At 37.7% G+C, this 24,229-nt stretch overlaps 2 protein-coding genes, 1 long non-coding RNA gene and 1 pseudogene across 4 annotated transcripts; 3 read left to right on the top strand and 1 right to left on the bottom strand.

The window, feature by feature from the left end:
- Nucleotides 1–835: 835 nt before the first annotated feature.
- On the bottom strand, nucleotides 836–3,869 carry LOC148690975 (uncharacterized). The gene is made up of 3 exons (XR_015956540.1): nucleotides 3,363–3,869; nucleotides 2,604–2,662; nucleotides 836–1,043 (listed from the first exon to the last, which is right to left on the bottom strand). It is a non-coding gene; the product is annotated as an uncharacterized LOC148690975 (long non-coding RNA).
- Nucleotides 3,870–7,555: 3,686 nt separating this feature from the next.
- LOC137729181 (BURP domain protein RD22-like) lies at nucleotides 7,556–9,904 on the top strand. The gene is made up of 3 exons (XM_068468037.2): nucleotides 7,556–7,714; nucleotides 7,809–7,917; nucleotides 8,594–9,904. Exons 1-3 carry the CDS (start codon nucleotides 7,676–7,678, stop codon nucleotides 9,664–9,666), a joined length of 1,221 nt encoding a protein of 406 aa, XP_068324138.2. The 5' UTR covers nucleotides 7,556–7,675; the 3' UTR covers nucleotides 9,667–9,904.
- Nucleotides 9,905–10,048: 144 nt separating this feature from the next.
- LOC137729433 (BURP domain protein RD22-like) lies at nucleotides 10,049–12,166 on the top strand (annotated as a pseudogene). The gene is made up of 4 exons (XR_015956157.1): nucleotides 10,049–10,562; nucleotides 10,651–10,762; nucleotides 10,839–10,855; nucleotides 11,487–12,166. The product of XR_015956157.1 is annotated as a BURP domain protein RD22-like (transcript).
- Nucleotides 12,167–20,237: 8,071 nt separating this feature from the next.
- Nucleotides 20,238–22,552, top strand: LOC137729190 (BURP domain protein RD22-like). Its single transcript, XM_068468048.2, has 3 exons — nucleotides 20,238–20,362; nucleotides 20,457–20,565; nucleotides 21,243–22,552. Exon 3 carries the CDS (start codon nucleotides 21,682–21,684, stop codon nucleotides 22,312–22,314), a length of 633 nt encoding a protein of 210 aa, XP_068324149.2. The 5' UTR covers nucleotides 20,238–20,362; nucleotides 20,457–20,565; nucleotides 21,243–21,681; the 3' UTR covers nucleotides 22,315–22,552.
- The last annotated feature ends 1,677 nt before the right edge of the window (nucleotides 22,553–24,229 follow it).

Here is a 24,229-nt window from a genome sequence, read left to right as displayed (position 1 = left end):
TTATATTCATCCAAAGCCCATAACATGAGATTGAGAATTCTTTTGTTCATTTTGGAAATATCAAGAAACCCAACAATTTTCTTTTGACAAATAACAACCTTTTTTTTTTTTGTAACTTCAAAAAGCCAATATTGTTGGGAAATTTGGAAAAGAGTAATTCTTGGGAGACTAAATTTTTTAAACCAAATGATGTGTCACTAATAAGAAACAAGCACATTAAACAACACTTAATTTATAATCCAATCATCTCCAACCACATCATTTAGTTTACAAATTTGGTTTAAAAAAATTTGATCTCCCTAACATTATTCTTTGGAAAAATGTAGTTTTTAGGGGCTCAAAACACTTTTGTCCTCCATTTTAATTTTTCTAGAATTGTCAATTTTTACTATGGAACAACTTAACTAACCCTATGACAGTTCTAGAAAAATGGAAACCAAGAAAATAGTTTAATACGTGAACCACATTATTGCTAGCACATTATGAGGCTTAGGCCACCCCATCCCATTTAGTGTAGATAATATTGTTTGTTTACAACATACAAATATAAAACTTGGGAGAGTCTCAAGTTTTTTTTTCTTCTAAATTTCTCAATTTTACCCCGCGCAAGGTGAATTAGGTTGTTACCTTGGAGTAGAGGAACATAAAATATAGATACCTTTATCAAGAAGAAAAATATTAGTAGTATTTTAGCAAGGCCGTTTATGAGATTTTAGAAGCTCTGTATGAAATTTATAAAAGGGCCCCTTTATGACACACCCCAACCCAGAAAGTCCACTTGGACCCTGAATCGAACTGTGCTGGCCGACACCTGGAAGGTGACGAAGCCATAAAATGTGATAGTGTACAAAAAGTGAATAAATTTGAATCTAAAAGTGTCTAAGTACCAGAGTGCGCTACGAGTGAGAGCGAACCCATTTCACACACGATGTCAGAGCATAAGTAAGGTACAGTAGTATGGGTAAGAATCATACCCTCAAAAATATCCATTAATACTAAGATTCACCACATATTGTTGTCGATACAAACTCAGCAGCTAAAACCTGGAGGGCACCAAACAGAAGGTGTGAGTAAGCAATAAAACCAAGCTTCCCAAAGTTATTACCTCTCTAAAAGTAATGCCCTAATGTAAAACCCGTATCGTTTTCCATAAGACAGTACAACATATATACATATATCCAAACCATACTCAGAAATGACCAAAACCACGGTTTGCCATTAACTCCACCATACATTAATAAGTAGGCCAAATGAACTAAATCAATACAAAGTGATATATCAGTCAGAGTCATCTAAAATGACATGTACAACTTATTCGTATCTCATCAATCATGGCTAGCATATAAGTCGGAGTCACCTCTAGTGACCTGTACGACTTATCCATATCTTATCAATCCTGGCTAGCATATAAGTCGGAGTCACCTCTAGTGACCTGTACGACTTATCCATATCTCATCAATCCTTATCCATATCTCATCAATCCTGGCTAGCATATAAGTCGAAGTCACCTCTAGTGACCTGTACGACTTATCCATATCTCATCAATCCTGGCTAGCATATAAGTCGGAGTCACCTATAGTGACCTGTACGACTTATCCCTATCTCATCAATCCTGGCTAGCATATAAGTCGGAGTCACCTCTAGTGACCTGTACGACTTATCCATATCTCATCAATCCTAGCTAGCATATAGCTCAATAAGTATACCTGCACACGAGTCGGAACCACCTAAAGTGGTCTGTACGACAGGACTGGGTGTAAATAAATAAGCTCAAGTGCTACGATCACGTGAAAACTGGGCGAATAATCGCGGGTCACCTACGAGTCGGAACCACCTAATGTGGTCTGTACGACAGGCCTATGCACCTAACTTGGATCCAAGATGAGCGTGTGGTGCGGGAGGTGAACATCACGTGAAGGACTGTGCCCTACTCTGGGCGGGAGCACTAACACCGGGGGTGCAGGTTATGAGCTCTCTAAGCATCTCAATATAACATGTGCAACTCATGGCAACCAGTACGACAGTATCGAAGTTGCCTAACACATAACTGTAGTCATGCTATAACGAAATCGATTCAACTAGTACCATAAACTCACCTAAACTTACCTGGGTGTCCTGAGTTCACCTTTGCACTTGAAAGCATTCCCAATAATTATATGCAAGTAATATACATATTGATATACTATGATGCAATCTAATACTCAAACATGTCGTAGCATGTTCAATTATAAACAATACAGTGAGAAGTGTACAATCAATAACGCATTACTCCCAAACTATTTATTTTCAGGGATAATTATCCATGACGACCCAATTAACACTAATTTAGCTAACTAATTCATAAAACTAAAACTTGCCTTTACCAATTTCCTTCGCCTTACTCAATTTCCCAAGCAAGGCTTTGGTCTCAAATATTTTATGGCTGCATCTAACGTCTTGTTACACTGCCTACGTACCCTAAATAGGGATCAAGCCATTCGTAGTTCATATCGTACTTCAAGCATTCACAATAATTATATATGAAAGTAATATACCTAATCAATTTAAAAGTGTCGATAGAACTCTCAATAATATGTACGATAAAAAGGAAAAGATCCACTTACTTGGAGTCCACGCTATGATTCTCTAGCGCACACATCGAGGCGTCCTGAATGATTGGTCCCTGTGACCAATTATCAAATCACATCTCAGAACTCTTATCCGAAGAGTACGTAATTCACATAAAACACAACCTCAACGACATTCTAATATAGTTTGATACCCATTGACCACAAGTCAACCGTCGATCAAAGATCGACGGTAGGGTTTACAACCCTGTATAACTTGACCCGGAAGATCCGCATATCAGATTTCCAATCCGCAACTCCCAACGATCCACAATATGTTTCAAGAATAACATACTAAAATTTCATTACGATCCAACGGTCAGATCTCCGCCAATTGCCTAAAACAAGTGGCCATGAACATTTATTTTACTAACTTACAAATCCAATTCAGGAAGATCCGTAAGTCGGATTCCCGATCTGTAAATTCCTATAATCTTTAAATATTACGTATTATAATATATCCCATTTTGGTGACGATCCAACGGTCGGATCATCGATTCACATTTTCATCAAGTAACGTATCGTAATGAATTTAGGTTCCAACTATCAACCTACGTCATTCAAATGACAAAACTGAATTCAAGACATTTGACATAGCCTAAAAATAGCATTGGCGGCCCACTGCCGCACGCGCCGCCGCACGCGCCGCCGCGGGTGGCGGTCGGCCGCCCCGACTCGCCGGAAAATCCAACTATTTCCAAAAATTCTCAAACTTCACAGAAATGAAGATCTCAGTGAGTGGAGCAACTTTCATACCTGCCACGAAGTCCAAAAGTGGACGGAAGATGGTCAATTTTGCCCACGAAGCCGGCGGATGCCTAAAACTTCCCGACGTCGATTCGTCGTCTACGGTGGTCCAACGGGGTCAAGGTTGGTTGGGTTTTGCTCCTGGGATTGTGGGCTACAAAGCCCAAGTGGTGGCATCGGCCATTGCTTTGCCGATTGGCCGGAAAATCGAAAAGGGTGGCCGGAGCACCATTGATTTTCGTCAACTTTCGTGGCCTCAAACCGTCTCATACCATGGTCAATCAAGGTGGTTCTTGGGTGGGTTTTGTAGAGGGGAATGAGAGCTTCAAGATGGTGGTGGTGGCATCGAAAAACTCCACCGGAGTTGGCCGGAATCGGCCTTGGAAGGTGGTCTCGTGGTGGCGCGGGTATGGGTGCACGGGAAGCTCTCTTCCCTGTGTTTTTTTTTTTTTTTTTTTTTTTTTTTTTCTTCTTTTCTTTCCTCCCTCCGTTTCTGATTTTGGGCTTCCCCCACAAAGTGGGGGTTTAATTTAAATACACACTAAACCTTGAATAACCAATTTCGAACGTTCGTAACTATACCGTTATAATCCGGACGCGCAAACGGCTTTCGCCTATACGTTCGTACCAAAGAGTACTACGAGGATATGCTTAAAGAATAAGTCCCACATCTCTCAAGTCGATGGTCAACGGAAGTCAAAGTCCTTGCCTCTAGGGCAATTTAGTAAATTCACGCTTTTAAAATAAAATAAAAACGTAAAATTTGGAACGGGTTGTCACACTTTAAGATAGTTTTTAATTTTTTTTTTAATTTTTTTTAAGTAAGATAATGTGTTGATGCTAGAAAGCAATAACTTAAATCAAAATAAACTTTAGGACTCATTAATTGTAAGTTTACAAACGTCATTAAATAATAAGTAAAAAGAGTTACAAACATACATTCACTAAATAATCAAAAGCAGTCAAATCTTAAACAACCAAACAAGAAATAAAACTTCAAAAACTGTAACTTTAAAGTTTCACTTGAATATATAGCATTTATTATATAATAAAATTTGAAAAAAAAAAAGCGTTTTATAGGGTGTTATAGGCACTCCAAATTTTATAATTAAAAAGAAAACAATTTACACTTATGAAGAGTGCACAATGAAATTTTAAAATGCTAATGAAAGTAAATTTTTTAATATATAGCATTATTACATATAAAAATTAAATGGTAAATTTTTTTGGAAGCCCTTCAAATTTAGGAGTCCATATTTTATGCACCCAAATATCCCTACGACCCCTCTGTGACCCATCTAAATATGCGACACGTGTCCACCCACTCACTAATATTATCTCTGTTAATTTTTCAGTTAGCGTTGACCCCTGTTATCTGCTAAAATTATCAGTCTCCCTCTGTAAGTAATTTGTTCTTATTTTATATGTGAATGAATTGACATAGATGCAGCTTTTGTTTATGGCTTTTTTTGTTTTTTTTGTTTTTTTTTTTCACGGCTTTTGTCCTGATTTTGGTCTTGATTAAACTAATCCAAGCTGGATTTCGAAATTCTCAATCTTCATGTCCAAGCACTGAACCATGGAGCCCAGATTTTGATCTTGATAATTTTGGAAGCCAAAGCGAGGGAGAAGGAGAGTCGCGACAAAGGTAATTGGAAGAGTCCAAGCGTCATTTGCATTTTGCAATTATTTTCTAAAAAAATTTAGTAGATAAAAGAGGAAATAACATGGGTTAATGCGAACTGAAAAATTAACATAGCTAATATTAGTAAGTGATGGACACATATCGCATATTTAAAGGGGACATAGGGGTATTTGAGTGCAGAAAATTTAGACTCCAAATGATTAGGGCCACATAAGACCTTTGGTTCCCGAAAACCGACTCTATTTTTTAGACCTATATTATCAAGCAAATGCAAAAACAAAATGAAAAGAAAACAGTGATTATAATAGGTTTCGTCAAAGACCATTACGCTATAAGAATCCTTCATTTGGCCAAACACTGGTTGGCTTTTGATCTCTACGTTGTCCTAACATGCATCGATCCTTATAAAATTCATGCCATAGTTACATAGTAAATAATCAAATAAAAGTCATGTCATGTCATCTTTATTTCTTTGTGACTTATGATCCCATTTGGGTTGGGAATTGGAATTGCGTTCTTCACATCACGGCAGCTTTCCTCTGTCACCGTTTACCGCCTACCATTTCCATTTCCATTTCCATTTCCGCACAACAAACTAAAATAGGCTCTAGGAATGCTAAATCAGTCGGTCACTGTTTAACGTTGTCGACGATGACCGACAGACCGATAGTTGTCGGTGACCGCTGGTCACGCCACAAAAGGGGAACGGGCTCACGTAGGTCATAGGTAGATCCCATATCATCTTTTTGGGGTGTGAGTAGACATTTAACCAAAGGTATATCTCCAAAGTAATTAACTCTATTTAAACAGGAAAAAAAATTACATGGGTTTAAAGTAAGAAAAACTAATGAAAAAAGTTTGAAAACTTTGAGTTTTAACGATAAGAACAAAATAAAATGTAAATTGAATAGTACCAAGATTGACCTTTTAGTGTACAAATGTGGTTTTTCGTTAAAATGAACAGTACTGGAAGTTTTTCGTTAAAGTTTCCTTCAATGTACCTTGTGCCAAGTAGGGGACATCAAAGGAAAAAACCAAACACAGTATCCAAGTTCCATGATATTATCAAAGTTTTCATTTTTTTTCTTTGTGTTTGTCCCACCATGGGGGGAGTTGGTGGGATTTGCCCCAAAAGAAACCTTCAGAAGCTTCTGCAAAACAAAGATTGTACGTAGTGAGATATAACATACTTTCTCCAACCATCTCGATTAACTTCTGAACTTGGTAAATGAAATTAAGACCAAATAAGTTCTTGCCAAAACTAACGTGTGCAACAAATTCACGTTACTTATTCACAAGCTAACGTGGGCACCAATTCACATCACTTTTCCGAATATGGAAAGGGACATGAGAACAAACAGAAGAGAAAATAACTGGTCGAAGCCACCAAAAATTAATGAGAAAAGAAGACGACATGCAACTCCTACTAAACCCTAATAAATGGGGCAGTTGGTTGTTTAGTTTGAAACGATTAAAGTCCCAAGTAGTAAAGATGGCCCCATTCCTCTAAGAAAAGATATAATGTTTGTTTTTTTTGTCAAACGAAAAATTTTGTTAGATTAAATGTTAGATTAACTACCAACAAAGTTCGAACCCATGCTGTTATGCAAGGGCTCAATACCTTTTCACTACTGTGGCAAATGACCACTTGCGACATAATGTTTGTGTGTGGTGGTAACAATATATATACTACACATTTTCTAAAGAGTACTTGATAAGTTTGCATTAATTTTAAGTATTAACAAATAAAACATGTAATTCAATATTAATAGATTGTAAGCCTTTATGAAAGTGGTTTAAAAATACTCTAAATCGTTTTCAGCTCCCAATAAACGTTTTTAAATGACAAGAAAGTTCAATTTTTTTTTTGTTTAAAAAATCACTTAAATTGTTTTATTTTAAAAGTAAAATTTTTATTAAAATTTTTAACATGCTCTAATTAAAAAGCTTAACACTTTTACGTAAACTGATCCTATAATACCACCTAATAGAGTTACAGAGACCTTAAAATTTTATCAACTGTCTCTCATTGAATTAACTTAAAGTACAAACCAATGACCAGTCCAAGCTATGCACCTATTTGTTTTCAGAGTTTGCACGCACTCACACACTCACATGTATATCCTATCTTATAACAATTTTTGTCACAAATGATCTTGAAATTGACATATCAAATCAAGATGATCATTAAAATTAAAAAAATTTCAATGCAGTTATTAAATAAAAATGCTATAGATCAATATCATCCATATCTAGAGACTGCACTGAATTCAAGCACCTATGTTTAAAAATTACATTAATTGACTTTCGATTAAAATAAAATCATCTTAATTAGATGTGTCGAGACATCTTGCGATAAAAAACCAACTCATATTGTTTCTTGTTCACTCTCATGCAGCTGCATTGTCTTGAGTCCCTACATGGCCTGCACGTGTCCTAATCGATATCCATGAAATTAAGTATCAATGAAATTAAGTGAGTGAGCCTGGGGCAGTTGACGTAATTGAGTAGTCGACATGCTGGTGGAAGTCTTACTTATGGACCCATCAACTTTCAGTACATGGTACATTTTCCTCTATAAATGTGGAATCTATTTGCTATTGTTACCACATTCACTAGCTCTGAGTTACTTTCTTTCTTCATCCATTAGCTTTCTGTTCCAATATTTTCAGTCTCAATGGGGTTCTGTCTCCCTCACATCCTTGCTTTTCTAACTGTAAGCTTTCTAATTTTGATATATTACTTTTTGATTTCAGTTGATTTGCGTTTGCTTCCGTGCTGATGAGGGTTTAAATATTGTTAATTTGCAGCTCACACTGGTGGCATGCCATGCTGCTCTACCACCTCAACTTTACTGGAACTCTGTCTTGCCAAACTCAAAAATGCCAAAAGCTATCAGTGAACTTCTCCAGCCTGCAGGTTAGTATTAGAGTCTCAGAGAAGCTCATATATTGTGTATTCCTTAGACAATAATTCTATTTAGACATACAAAATTAACACCATTACTGACACTCTCGCTGACGAGTTTAACCATCGTATACATGTAAGAAATGCATCTAAATATTCTCTAAAAGTGATATAATCCATTGTAATAGCAACAATTTAGTATTATAAAAGATGAAGGGATGGAATAGCTTAAATGTTCTCATTGATCATTGGATTGTGGTCTTGGTATACATGTACTTATTTTCTCACATGTGTAAAAAAAAGCCAAAATATAAGAAGTCAATTTCAAAACAATCAGTCAACTTTTTATAAACTTTTCTCTTGTGTAATTAACTGAAATTTCTGAAATCAAGTGGTTGATGCGTTCTTAATACCTTCAATAATTTGACTTCACAATTGTGCGTATCTGCTGATAAACTTAATGGCACTTAGCTATATGATTTTATGTTGTTGAAAATATAATTTGACTTCAAAATTATGAATATGTGCCGATAAACTTGACTGCACTTTTAGTTTTAGATATATGATCTTAACAGTGAATCCCCATATTTTCTATATATGATCCGAATATTCTCACAAATTTTAGCTTAATAATTTTGATGTTCTACCTCTTCTCACTTGTTCTATATTTATGTTTGCTAATTTGCAGATTTCACAGAAGATAAGAGCACCTCTGTTGCAGTAGGAAAGGGTGGTGTCAACGTTGATGCTGGAAAAGGAAAGCCCGGAGGCACCCATGTCGATGTTGGGAAGGGTACCGGAGTGCATGTGGACGCTGGAAAGGGAAAGCCTGGAGGCACCAATGTAAACGTCGGGAAGGGCGGAGTGCACGTGGAAGCCGGAAAAGGAAAGCCAGGCGGCGGCACTAAGGTGAACGTAGGAGGCAAAGGCGGTGTTGGGGTGAACACCGGCAAGGGAACCAACGTTGGTGTTGGCAAAGGAGGAGTGTCCGTAAACACAGGGCCCAAGGGAAAGCACGTGTATGTTGGAGTAAAACCAGGAGAAAGCCCTTTTGTATACAAGTATGCAGCCACGGAAACCCAACTCCATCAAGACCCAAACGTCGCTATTTTCTTCTTGGAGAAAGACATGCGTCCTGGAACAACAATGAAATTGCACTTCACCACGAATTCAAACACACAAACCTTCGTGCCGCGCGAAACTGCGGAATCCATCCCATTTTCGTCGAACAAGCTGCCAGAAATCTTCAACCAATTTTCAGTGAAATCGGGTTCTGTGGAAGCGGATATAATCACTGGTACGATTCAAGAGTGCGAGAATCCAGCCATTAGAGGAGAGGAGAAATATTGTGCTACCTCTTTGGAGTCCATGATTGACTTCAGCACTTCCAAGCTTGGAGGAGAAAATGTTCAAGCAATTTCGACAGAAGCCGGGAAAGGAGCCACTCTGCAGAAGTACACAATAGCTTCTGGAGTGAAGAAGTTGGCGGCGGATAAGTCCGTCGTGTGTCACAAGCAGAACTATCCCTATGCTGTTTTTTACTGCCATGCAACGAAAACAACCAGAGCTTATGTGGTGCCCCTTAAAGGTGCTGATGGGGTGAATGTTAAGGCAGTAGCAGTCTGCCACACAGACACATCAGATTGGAACCCTAAACATTTGGCCTTCCAAGTCCTCAAAGTCAAGCCGGGAACTGTTCCGGTCTGCCATTTCCTTCCCAGTGATCATGTTGTCTGGGTTCCAAACCAGAAATCTACATGATTTGACTGATCAAACCTTCAGTTCTACATATGATGATGTGATCAGCTTAATTAGCATAGTTTGAGTGGCAACAGTTTGAAATTAAATCGACTGTCGATTACTTCTTATTGTCACTATGTATTTCAACCTATGTATAAACTCATAAATGAAAGCATGCTATCGTGTGGACTTGTACCAAAAGCATGCTATAGTGGACGTGCTCTACAACATTCAGTAATAGTTATATATGCTTTGACTCTGCGGTGCCAACTGTCCATTGGTTCAGTATTGAATTGTGGTGCTACTATATGCATGATACACAGGTTACATCTCTTTTGTCTTAGAAGAGGGAGGGTGTTGAGTATGTTGAGAGTGTGAATCACATGTTAGATATTTAACGAATTCTGTATTTGCTTATAAGGAAATGTAACCTCAATTTCTTTACGATCTAATCAAAGCAAGAGAATGCCAAGAAGCTAAAATCCTAAACCAAGGGACACCTCATAACAAAGGGAAGTTTCATTTGTACAAATAAAAATCCACAAAAAACCTTACCACAAAAATACAAATTGAAAAAAAATCAGGCCACTATTGCATGCTTCAAAATTAAAGAAAATTTCAGGCTACTGCATGCTCTTGCTTTCCGGGGTTTCCCCACAAAGTTTTTCTGTTGACAGGTAGGCCGACAAAATAATGAGAGCTTCACACCAGGCAATGGCAAGGTCTGCATGTTTTACACCTAATCCCAACAAATTTGGTAGTCCACCTTCTTACTTCCCTATAAAGATTGAACCCATATGCTATTGTTTACCATATCTCTCTTGAGTTTTCTTGTTTCATCCAGTAATTTTCATTTGTGTTGCAAAAGTTGAGTCTTTATGGGGTTCCTTCTCTCCAGATTCTTTGCTTTTCTAACTGTAAGTAAGCGCTGTAATTTTGAATCCTCCCTGTGACTGGTTAATTTGCGCTCTTATGTTTTTGCTAATTGTGCGAGTTTAGTTGCAGCTCACACTGGTGGGAGTCCATGCTGCTTTACCTTTGTCACCTCAGCTTTACTGGAATTCCGTCCTGCCAAACACACCAATGCCGAAAGCTATCAGTCAACTAGCCCAGCGCGGTTAGCATATATGTACAACCTCAGATTGGCTTCAAGAACTCATTTCCACAACCAATCGTCCTTGTGATTTACACAGGTTTTCACTTTCGCACGAGAAGAAAATGAGGCAACAACCACGGAACAAGCTTGGCTGTTGCTAGCCTAGTGATTGTTAAATACGTGACAAAAAGTTAAAAAATCGCACCAAAAAGTAAAAAATTATGACATACTGTTTGTCACGCTTGTAGGAATAGCTACCCCAGAAACAATCACCTGGCTCCGTGGCTATTTCCCTTTTTTCTTGCAGTGTTCGCATGTAGCTCTTGTTAATTTCTACTTTGTATAGTTTGAAGAATTCCATTTTGAATTTATTTGCCTTTGCTTAAAATGAAGTTGCGGTTTTTGAAGAGTATTCTTCGGGATTTCTAAATCTATTTTTAACTTCGATTTTTCATGTTCATATGATAAAGTAATTGAGTTAAAAAAAAATAAAAATAAAAAGAGAAGTTTTTTACTTAAAATGGTTTTTATGATTTATATAACTCCTTATTGGACAAACTCAAAAATTACTTCTACTAATTCTCATTATTAAGATAAAGGTGAGGAGTTATGTTAATCTCAAATACCATTTTGATTATAAAAAGTAGAATAAATTACGTTTTCCCTTAATGATTTTGACAAGCTAGCTACCCAAAAATAACAACCATCGTATGAAAAGTTTGGCTAACATATCTTGTTGTCCATTTATGTTGGTAAATCCGCGGACTTCATTACTATTGGCAAAGGGGGTGTTATCGTTCACAACCAAGTTGCAGATGTTGCAACTAACATTCAAAATCTTTACCGGGATGATTCAACTGAAAGCAAAATGTTCGGCTACAAGCAAGATGCAGCTGAAAAAGTAAAGACTTACAAAGATGCTGCTGAAAATCTAACACTTGAAGACCCAACTCGAGTACTTTTCTTCTTGGAGAAGGACATTCATCCTGGCACAACAATGAATTATCGCTTATCCGGAAATTCAACCAGAGAAACTTTCCTGTCCTGCAAGACCGCAGAGTCCATCCCCTTCGGTTCAAGCAAATTGGCAGAAATTCTTAACCAATTTTCAGTGAAACCGGGGTCTTTGGAAGCCGACATAATGAAAGAACCATCCAATATTGTGAAGGGGTGGCCATGAGAGCCGAAGAAAAATATTGTGCCACCTCTCTAGAGTCGATGATTGACTTCACCACCTCCAAGCTTGGAAGAAATAATATTAAAGCAAGCAATCACGACGGAGGTGGAAAAAGGAGCTACTCCGCTGCAGAATTACACAATAACCCCTGGGGTGAAAAAGCTGGCAGGCAACCAACTTCTTGTGTGCATAAGAGCAATTTTCCACCCCTAAAAATAAATACGCCAACATTCAGCTCATTTAATTCATTCAACGAATAGTGATAGACTCCAATAAACAGTAATAGGCCAAATGCATATCCACCCCTAAAACTAAATAGCCTAGTCAATTTTATTAAAATTTTATTAATTTTTATTATAAAATAATAATTTAATTTTTAATTTCTAACATGATCCTTTCTTCTTCTTACCACTTTTCTCAAAAGGGTCTCTCTGGACCCCCTTCTTTTATTTCTTCCCTAATTTTCCAATTGTGTGGTCAAGCACAGTTTCACCACTTTTTCTTCCCTTCTTCTTTTTCTTCTCTTCAAACCGCCAAAACCGTTCCTCCGCGTGGTTTGGTGTTATCCTAGTAAAACAATTGGTATCAGAGCACTGGTTGCTCTTGGGTACTGTCTAATTGCCAAAAATGTCAGACGGGCAAGATGAGAATTCTTTTGGAAGCAGCTCCGGATTTGCAAGAACTACGGTGCAAAACGCAAAGTTCGAAGTTGAAAAGTTTGATGGCACAAACAACTTTGGGATGTGGCAATGTGAGGTCAAAGATGTGTTGGCTCAACAAGATCTACTTGCCGCTTTGGGAGAGAAGCCGAAAGCTATGTCGAAGCCGGAATGGGAGAAATTAAATTTGTGGGCTTGCTCTTCAATTCGGTTGTGCCTTGCAAAAACTCAGAAGTATTTTGAGATGTGGGAGACATTGGCAAGTGTGTTGTGGCAAAAATTGGAAGACAAGTATATGACGAAGAGTGCAGAGAACCGGCTACACTTGAAGAAAAAGCTCTACCGCTTCCAATACAAAGAAGGTACAAAAATGATTAGACACCTTGATGCTTTTAATAAGTTGATTGTCGACTTGTTAAATTTAGATGAGGATATTAAGGATGAAGATAAGGCCTTAATATTGTTGAATTCCTTGCCGGACTCTTATGAGCATTTTGTTACCACTATTATGCATGGTAAAGAAACTGTGAAATTTGAAGATGTGTCAAATGCCTTGATGAATTATGAAATGAGGCATAGAGATAAAAATCATGATAGTACCTCGGAAGCTTTATTTGTTAGAGGTAGATCATCGGAGAGAAGATCATCTTCTAGTAGGAAAAAATCACAGTCTCGACCTAGAGGAAACTCTAAAGGTAGAAAACCTTTGGAAAGGGATGAATGTGCCTTTTGTCGTAATAAGGGCCATTGGAAGAAAGATTGTCCTAAATTGAAGACCAAAGGTAAAGAAAGTTCTGAAGCTAATGTTGCTGAAGTTGAAACAGATTTTCCTGATTTTGCTTTAACCACTTCCTCATCATTTGATTGTGCTACTAAGTGGGTGTTGGATACGGGTTGTACTCATCATATGACTCCTCACAAGGATTGGTTTTCAAGCTTGAAAGAGTTTGATGGCGGTGTTGTGTTCATGGGAGATGACAATCCTTGCACAACAAAAGGGATTGGTACAGTTCGTTTGAAGTTGCATGATGGCATGGTTAAAGAGTTGACAGGTGTTCGGTATGTACCGAATTTGAAGAAAAATCTTATTTCTTTGGGAACTTTGGAAGCCAAGGGCTTCAGGTTTCATTCAGATGGGCAGACATTGAAGGTGACTTATGGTGCACTTGTTGTGATGAAAGCTCCTCGATGTGGCCATTTGTATTTATTGCAAGGAAGCACTGTGACAGGTGAAGCATCTGTAGTCTCATAAAATATGGGCACATCCGATTCTGATACTACTAGATTGTGGCATATGAGATTAGGCCATGCCGGTGAGAAAGCTCTACAAGGGCTTGTGAAACAAGGTCTTCTAAAAGGTGCCACGACTTGTAAGCTTGATTTCTGTGAGCATTGTGTCTTGGGGAAGCAAACTAGAGTGAAGTTTGGTACTGCTGTACATTAGACGAAGGGCATTCTTGATTATGTGCATTCGGATGTTTGGGGTCCTACAAAGACTCCCTCTTTGAGTGGTAGACATTGGTTCGTGACCTTTGTTGATGATTATTCAAGAAGGTCTTGGGTCTACACTATGAAGCACAAGAGTGAGGTGTTGAGCATTTTCTTGGGTTGGAAGAAAATGGTTGAGAACCAGACTGGGAGAAAGATTAAGATTTTGAGATCGGATAATGGTGGTGAATACACATCCGACCCTTTCTTTAAAGTTTGCAAAGAGGAAAGGATTGTGAGACATTTTAGTGTCCGGGGAACTCCACAACAAAATGGAGTTGCAGAAAGATTGAATCGAACCTTGCTTGAGAAGGTTAGATGCATGTTGTCTCAGTCGGGTTTGAGCAAGTCGTTTTGGGTAGAGGCAGTTACTTATGCATGTCACATCATCAACCGATTACCCTCAGCTGCTGTTCAGGGTAAGACGCCAATGGAGGTATGGACTGGAAAACCTTCTACTGATTATGATTATATTCGTATTTTTGGTTCACCTGCTTATTTTCATGTAACTGAAAATAAACTTGATCCTAGAGCCAAAAAGGCTATCTTTCTTGGTTTTAGTAGTGGTGTCAAAGGTTACAGGTTATGGTGCCCGGAGATGAAGAAACTTGTAATCAGCAGAGATGTGACATTTGATGAAGAAAATATGTTAAGAGACTCTGAAAAGAATGTGAAAGATGTCCAACAGGTGGAGCTTGAGAAAGTTGCCTCTAGTACTTCAAATCCTATTTCCGCTGATGTCGAAGCCACTACAAGTGAAGAAGTGGGAGACCATGAGGATGTTGAAGAAGTTGAACTTGAAGATTCTATTCAAGTTGAAGAGCAAGTTTCACCTCAAGAGTCTATTGCCAAGAACAGAGGAAAAAGACAAATTACCAAGCCAGCTCGGTATAGTGACTATGTTGCTTTTGCTTTTCCTATTATCACTGATGAGATTCCATCCAATTTTGAGGAAGCCATTGAGAGTGAGGAAAATGAGAAGTGGTGCAATGCCATGGGTGATGAGATGAATTCTCTCTTGAAGAACAAGACTTGGGAGTTAGCTAAATTGCCTAAAGGTAAGAAAGCTATTGGTTGTAAATGGGTGTGTGCCAAGAAAGAAAATGCTAATGAGAAAAACAATGTAAGATTCAAAGCAAGATTAGTTGCTAAAGGGTATGCACAAAAGGAAGGCATTGACTACAATGAAATTTTTTCTCCAGTTGTGAAGCACTACTCAATTCGCATTATGTTAGCTCTTGTTGCACAATATGATCTTGAGCTTGTGCAACTCGATGTGAAGACGGCTTTCCTACATGGTGATTTAAATGAAGAGATCTATATGTGTCAACCGGATGGGTATAAAGTGAAAGGGAAAGAGAATTTGTTTTTCAAGTTGAAGAAATCACTTTATGGCTTGAAGCAATCTCCAAGACAATGGTATTTGAGGTTTGATAAATTTATGAGAGGCCAAAATTATTCTAGAAGTCAATATGATCATTGTGTGTACTTCAAGAAGTTGCAAGATGGCTCTTTCATTTATTTGTTGATATATGTTGATGATATGTTGATTACCTCAAATAATGTCAAAGAGATTGATAAATTGAAGAATCAAATGAAGAATGAGTTCGAAATGAAGGATCTTGGTGAAGCAAAGAAGATCCTTGGCATGGAGATCACTAGAGACAGAGAGAAGGGTCTGGTTGGTTTGAATCAAAGACAATACCTTGAGAAGTTGATTCGGAAGTTTGGAGTTCATGATTCAACTAAACCGGTTAGTACCCCTTTTGGCTCCTCATTTTAAATTGAGTTCTCTACAATGTCCTAAAGCTGATAAGGAGAAGCTGCAAATGAAAAATATACCATATGCAAATTTGGTTGGTAGTTTGATGTATGCAATGGTATGCTCTAGACCAGATATTGCTCATGCAGTTGGCATAGTGAGTCGATATATGCATAATCCTGGTAAAGAGCACTGGCAAGCAGCTAAGTGGATATTGAGGTATCTCCATGGTACTCAAGATGTTGGTTTATGCTTTGAGAGGGATGACTCTGGTATTGGTCATTTTTCTGTTGGTTATGTTGATTCAGATTATGCAGGTGATCTGGATGGAAGGAAGTCTACTACAGACTATGTGTTTACTATGGCTAAAAGGCCAGTTTGTTGGAGGTCCATTTTGCAATCATCTGTTGCCTTGTCTACTACAGAGGCTGAATATATGGCAGTTGCTGAAGCTATAAAGGAGGCCATTTGGATACATGGACTGATTAGAGATTTGGGGGTTGATCAGAAGCAGGTGGATGTACATTGTGATAGTCAGAGTGCCATTTATTTGGCTAAGTATCAGGTTCATCATGCGAGGACCAAGCACATAGATGTGCGTTATCACTTTGTTGGTGAAGTTGTTGGTGAAGGGGAAATCATTCTCCAAAAGATTCCAACTAAAGACAACCCCGCTGATATGTTGACTAAGGTTGTTGGTGTAGCCAAGTTTGTTCATTGCTTGAACTTGGCTCACATTTTGCCTATATAAAGAAGGCGTTGAGCAGTAGGAGTTTTTGGAGCATTTTGGCTTGTCATGGCGTTTTCGGAACTTGGCCAAGGTGGAGATTGTTGGATTATGTGGCCAAGTGGCCAACTCACATCCACTTTCGGCTAATAAAATAATAAGGTGGACAAAATCATTGTTGCTTTCCTTGTTTTGAGGAGAAAAGGAAAAGGCTAGCAAGTAGCCTTATTATTTTATTTGTATTTGGTTGTTTTTAAAAGGGAATGAAGGGTGCAGCCGAGAGAAGAGAAAAAGCAGGAAGGGCACCATTTGTTTTTTAAGCATTCCTTTTGTGAGAGCACCGAGAGTAGAGAAAAGTGAGGGAGCTCATTTCAGTTTTGGGAGCAAAATTAGAGAGTTGCTGAGAGCCCAAAAAGAAGAAGAAGTTGCTGCTTCAATTGGTTAGTAATCATCCACCTGAGTAGTTGTTGTTGTAATAACTTTGAGTTATATGTATAGAGAAGAAATTATTCATTATATTTCTTTTTCTATTTGTTTCTTTGGTGTGTGAGAGCTATTGGGTGTATTGGGCTTTTGGGTTGTGAGATTGCCGACACTTTGTAAACTTCCATTTGGTTGATAGTGGATTATTGGGTGAGCTCCTACTGCTCCGAGGATGTACTCCAGTTACACTGACTGTGGAGGAACCTCGTTAAAATCTTGGTGTTATTTTCTATATTGTTCTTGCATTTCATTTGATATATTTTCTGTGAGTTAGCTTGATTTGGTTCCGCGTGGTTTGGTGCTATCCTAGTACAACACATATATGATCAGATTTGTATATGTATAGTTAACCTGGTTCCTCATGTGGAACTCCAGGTTGCGGAGTTACAAGGGAGGTCTACAAGTTTGCAAAAGTGAACCACACTCTATCACACTGAGGATTTGTTTGGGAATGATTTTTTTTGCAATATGGAATAAGTATTTACAAATTTGCTATAGTGAACCACAACAGTCAATAACATGACTAAAGTTTCTTTTGATAATCGTTTCGCTTTTTTTTTTAGTTTTCCCCTCTAGTACTTGCAATATGAGAAAAATATATATGAAAAGAAACAAGGGTGAAGAAGTGAAGGAAAACTGATATAATGCATGTAGAAGAAAAATACAAGGAATGATACATAATAAATAAAAAAATTATTTTAAGTTATTTTCACTTTCAAGATTTTATTTTCATTCATTGTTCATTAGGGTTAGTCCGTTTTGGTGCACAAATAGCATAGGGGTATAAATGGCATTTTCAAAATGTAGGATGACTGATCATCGCTCAATTGGAAAGGTCGATAGTTGGAAAAAAAAATTAATGGATCTTAATTGATAAGCAAAATCACGATGACTACGCATAGTATTGAATCCGTAAGTGGTCTTATATGTAATCATATGCAAGATGACTTTTATAGAATACTTGTTTAACAAATAATATTATTTACACAAAAAAAGATGATATATTAAGTTTCATAATAAGTTAGTAATAACGTAATTATATAAAGTACTTGTTTTCGTTGAAAATAAGAAGCTCGATGTATCGGGAAGGACTCAATTGACTAGTCACTACATTAATGTTTAGTTTGAAACGATTAAAGTTGCAAGTAGTAAAGATTGCCCCATTCCTTAAGAAAAGATACAATGTTTATTTTTTTTGTCAAACGATAGATTTTGTTAGATTAGCCACCAACGAGGTTTGAACCCACGCCGTTATACAAGAACTCAACACATTTTCACTACTGTGGTAAATGACCACTTACGACATAATTTTTGTGTGCGGTGGTAACAATATATATACTACACATTTTCTAAAGAGTACTCGATAAGTTTGCATTAATTTTAAGTATTAACAAATAAAACACGGTAATTCAATATTAATAGATTGTAAACCTATATGAAAGTGGTTTAAAAATAATCTAAAGCGTTTTCAGCTCCCAATAAACGTTTTTAAATGGCAAGAAAGTTCAAAAAAATTTTTGTCTAAAAAATCACTTAAATTGTTTTATTTTAAAAGTAAAATTTTTATTAAAATTTTTAATATGCTCTAATTAAAAAGCTTAACACTTTTACGTAAACTGATCCTATAATACCACCTAATAGAGTTAGAGGGACCTTAAAATTTTATCAACTGTCTCATTGAATTAACTTAGGGTACGTTTGTTGACCGGACTGTTTCGGACTAAACTAACTTCAGGGACTAAACTGGACTGACTTAGACTAGACTAAGCTGGACTGACTTAGTGAAGCATTTGGTGTAGTGTCAGACTAAAAAAGAGGATTATAATATTATATTATTTAATAATATTTAATAATATTTTATTTTTAATTTAATATATCAATTAATATTTTGTTATTACTTTATCTTTTTCCCTATTTTTCTAGAACCCTCTCTTATCTGTTCATTCATTTTTTTTTCTCCGTTTCTCCCTCCCTATTCCCCATTCCCCATTTCTCCCATTTTTGTTCCTTCTTTTTTTTTTTTTTTTTTTTTTTTTTTATTGTAAATCCTTTGCCTTTTCACTTCATCTTCTTCGCCTCCTGCCTCTACAGTCTACACTTCACCTCTCCCTCCTGCCTCTTCACTGCCTCTGCACTTCACCTCTTGCCTCATTTTTTTCGATGAGTTGCAGATTTCTCGACGGGTTTTCTAACTAAACCTCATCAGGTTAGACGAGGTTTCCACCACTAACAAACTCTTCCTCATCTTTGGTCCCATATTCGAGCTTTGCATGCTTGATTTGTCATGGATTCGAAAAAAACCCAAACCAGCCGAGACTTCCAAGCCATTTTCCAGCCACTTCCGACCACCTTTTGGCCTCGATTCATGTAGAATTGTAATCCCTTCTCTCCCATCTTCAATTTGGTATTTTATATGAAAATTGGTTGTGAAAAGCATCCCATGGTTTTCAAGGGTGAGTGGTCGAGGAGCAAGGCGAGGGGGAGAAAGGGGACAATCTTAGCTAGTCCCATGGTTTTCAAGGGGTTACGTTAAGACTAGCTAGTCCCAGATTTAGTCTAGGCGAGTGAAACTTAGTCTCATTAAACCTAGTCCCTGTCAGGAGCAAACATGGGACTCGACTAATTCTTAGTCCAGTCCAGTCCAGTACACTTTAATGAGGGCAAACAAACGCCCCCTTAAAGTACAAACCAATGACCAGTCCAAGCTATACACCTCTTTGTTTTCAGAGTTTGCACGCATTCACACACTCAAATGCACATCCTATCTTATAACAATTTTTGTCACAAATGATACACATCAAATCAAGATGATCATTAAAATTAAAAATTTATCAATGTAGTCATTAAGAAAAAATGCTATAGATCAATATCATCCATATCTAGAGACTACACTGAATTCAAACACCTACGTTTAAAAACTACATTAATTGATTTTCGATTAAATTAAAACCATCTTAATTAGATGTGTCGAGACATCTTGCGATAAAAAACCAACTCATATTGTTTCTTGTTCACTCTCATGCACCTGCATTGTCTTGAGTCCCTACATGGCCTGCACGTCCTAATAGATATCAATGAAATTAAGTGAGTGAGCCTGGGGCAGTTGAAGTAATTGAGTAGTCGACAATGCCGGTGGAGTGTTACTAATGGACCCATCAACTTTCAGTACATGGTACATTTTCCTCTATAAATGGGGAATCTATTTGCTCTTGTTACCACATTCACTAGCTCTGAGTTACTTTCTTTCTTCATCCATTAGCTTTCTGTTCCAATATTTTCAGTCTTAATGGGGTTCTGTCTCCCTCACATCCTTGCTTTTCTAACTGTAAGCTTTCTAATTTTGATATATTACTTTTTGATTTCAGTTGATTTGCGTTTGCTTCCGTGCTGATGAGGGTTCAAATATTGTTAATTTGCAGCTCACACTGGTGGCATGCCATGCTGCTCTACCACCTCAACTTTACTGGAACTCTGTCTTGCCAAACTCAAAAATGCCAAAAGCTATCAGTGAACTTCTCCAGCCTGCAGGTTAGTATTAGAGTCTCAGAGAAGCTCAGATGTTGTGTATTCCTTAGACAATAATTCTATTTAGACATACAAAATTAACACCATTACTGACATTCTCACTAACGAGTTTAACCATCGTATACATGTAAGAAATGCATCTAAATATTCTCTAAAAGTGATATAATCCATTGTAATAGCAACAATTTAGTATTATAAAAGATGAAGGGATGGAATAGCTTAAATGTTCTCATTGATCATTGGATTGTGGTCTTGGTATACATGTACTTATTTTCTCACATGTGTAAAAAAAAGCCAAAATATAATAAGTCAATTTCAAAACAATCGGTCAACTTTTTATAAACTTTTCTCTTGTGTAATTAACTGAAATTTCTAAAACCAAGTGGTTGATGCGTTCTTGATACCTTCAATAATTTGACTTCCCAATTGTGCATATCTGCCGATAAACTTAATGGCACTTAGCTATATGATCTTATGTTGTTAGAAAATATAATTTGACTTCACAATTATGAATATGTGCCGACAAACTTGACTGCACTTTTAGTTTTAGATATATGATCTTAACAGCGAATCCCCATATTTTCTATATATGATCCAAATATTCTCACAAATTTTAGCTTAATAATTTTGATGTTCTACCTCTTCTCACTTGCTCTCTATTTATGTTTGCTAATTTGCAGATTTCACAGAAGATAAGAGCACCTCTGTTGTAGTAGGAAAGGGTGGTGTCAACGTTGATGCTGGAAAAGGAAAGCCCGGAGGCACCCATGTCGATGTTGGGAAGGGTACTGGAGTGCATGTGGACGCTGGAAAGGGAAAGCCTGGAGGCACCAATGTAAACGTCGGGAAGGGCGGAGTGCACGTGGAAGCCGGAAAAGGAAAGCCAGGCGGTGGCACTAACGTGACCGTAGGAGGCAAAGGCGGTGTTGGGGTGAACGCCGGGAAGGGAACCAACGTGGTGTTGGCAAAGGAGGAGTGTCCGTAAACACAGGGCACAAGGGAAAGCCTGTGCATGTTGGAGTAACACCAGGACCAAACCCTTTTGTATACAAGTATGCAGCCACGGAAACCCAACTCCATCAAGACCCAAACGTCGCTATTTTCTTCTTGGAGAAAGACATGCGTCCTGGAACAACAATGAAATTGCACTTCACCACGAATTCAAACACGCAAACCTTCGTGCCGCGCGAAACTGCGGAATCCATCCCATTTTCGTCGAACAGGCTGCCAGAAATCTTCAACCAATTTTCAGTGAAATCGGGTTCTGTGGAAGCGGATATAATCAAGGGTACGATTCAAGAGTGCGAGAATCCAGCCATTAGAGGAGAGGAGAAATATTGTGCTACCTCTTTGGAGTCCATGATTGACTTCAGCACTTCCAAGCTTGGAGGAGAAAATGTTCGAGCAATTTCGACAGAAGCCGGGATAGGAGCCACTTTGCAGAAGTACACAATAGCTTCTGGAGCGAAGAAGTTGGCGGCGGATAAGTCCGTCGTGTGTCACAAGCAGAACTATCCCTATGCTGTTTTTTACTGCCATGCAACAAAAACAACCAGAGCTTATGTGGTGCCCCTTAAAGGTGCTGATGGGGTGAATGTTAAAGCAGTAGCAGTCTGCCACACAGACACATCAGATTGGAACCCTAAACATTTGTCCTTCCAAGTCCTCAAAGTCAAGCCGGGAACTGTTCCGGTCTGCCATTTCCTTCCCAGTGATCATGTTGTCTGGGTTCCAAACCAGAAATCTACATGATTTGACTGATCAAACCTTCAGTTCTACGTATGATTATGTGATCAACTTAATTAGCATAGTTTGAGTGGCAACAGTTCGAAATTAAATCGTCTGTCGATTACTTGTTATTGTCACTATGTATTTCAACCTATCTATAAACTCATAAATGAAAGCATGCTATCGTGTGGACTTGTACCGAAAGCATGCTATAGTGAACGTGCTCTACAACATTCAGTAATAGTTATATATGCTTTGACTCTGTGGTGCCATTTGTCCATTGGTTTAGTATTGAATTGTGGTGCTACTATATGCATGATACACAGGTTACATCTCATTTGTCTTAGGAGAGGGAGGGTGTTGAGAATGTATGGAGTGTGAATCTCATGTTAGATATTTAACGAATTTTGTATGTGCTTATAAGGAATTGTAACCTCAATTTCTTTACGATCTAATCAAAGCAAGAGAATGCCAAGAAGCTAAAATCCTAAACCAAGGGGACACCTCATAACATCGGGCTGCTCTGTTTTCAAACTATGTTGGCTTGTCTGGTTACCGCTTCTCAAATTAATGTACATGTTGGCATCCAGGTTTGTCTCACTTTCTTTTTTTTTCTTCTAACTTTAAGGGGTTGTTTGACTTGTTTTGCAGGTTTAGACCTTTAGCTTTGGTTTTAGAGGAGTTAGGTTTCACGTCCCCCCTCCTGTTTTCTTTATTTCATTCTCGTTTTGTGTTTCTAGAAGGGTAAGGTTTATGTCCCATCTTCTTTTTCGTGTATTCCTTTTTATTGTCTTTGTTTTTTGAGAGGTAAGGTTTATATGTACAACCTCAGATTGGCTTCAAGAACTCATTTCCACAACCAATCGTCCTTGTGATTTACACAGGTTTTCACTTTCGCACAAGAAGAAAATGAGGCAACAACCACGGAACAAGCTTGGCTGTTGCTAGCCTAGTGATTGCTAAATACGTGACAAAAAGTTAAAAAATCGCACCAAAAAGTAAAAAATTATGACATGCTGTTTGTCACGCTTGCAGGAATAGCTACCCCAGAAACAATCACCTGGCTCTGTGGCTATTTCCCTTTTTTCTTGCAGTGTTCGCATGTAGCTCTTGTTTCTACTTTGTATAGTTTGAAGAATTCCATTTTGAATTTATTTGCCTTCGCTTAAAATGAAGTTGCGGTTTTTGAAGAGTGTTCTTCGGGATTTCTAAATCTATTTTTAACTTCGACTTTTCATGTTCATATGATAAAGTAATTGAGTTAAAAAAGAAAAAAAAAAGTTTTTTAGTTAAAATGGTTTTTATGATTTATATAACTCCTTATCGGACAAAGTCAAAAATTACTTCTACTAATTCTCATTATTAAGACAAAAGTGAGAAGTTATGTTAATCTTACAAACTATTTTGACTATAAAAAGTAGAATAAATTACGTTTTCCCTTAATGATTTTGACTAGCTAGCTACCCAAAAATAACAACCATCGTATGAAAAGTTTGGCTAACATATCTTGTTGTCCATTTATGTTGGTAAATCCGCGGACTGCATTACTGTTGGCAAAGGGGGAGCTATCGTTCACAACCAAGTTGCAGATGTTGCAACTGTTAGACAAATAAGGAATATGGTTGGAGTCCTTGTGTAATTGTATATAATATTATTATTGGAAGAATAAGCCGTCCTACAGCCGTCCTACCTTGTCCTACCTACACACTAGGACGGCTACCTTGTCCTCTACAGCCGTCCTACCTACACACTAGGACGGCTACCTTGTCCTACCTACACACTTGTATCATGTATATATATCCTTGTAATCTTGTAGAGAAACACAATGAGAAAAAATTAAGCATTCTCTTCCATTTGCATTCTCTTCCATAAGCATTCTCTTCCATTTGCATTCTCTTCCATTTTTCCACATTCATGTATCAATAACAAATATAATTTT

The sequence above is a fragment of the Pyrus communis genome, chromosome 15 (assembly GCF_041283825.1).
Source record: "Pyrus communis isolate YQ-2024b chromosome 15, ASM4128382v1, whole genome shotgun sequence".
In the NCBI taxonomy this organism is placed as follows: domain Eukaryota; kingdom Viridiplantae; phylum Streptophyta; class Magnoliopsida; order Rosales; family Rosaceae; genus Pyrus; species Pyrus communis.
Note: the sequence above shows the minus strand (reverse complement) of the source record. Positions and strands in the feature narration are given on the sequence as shown.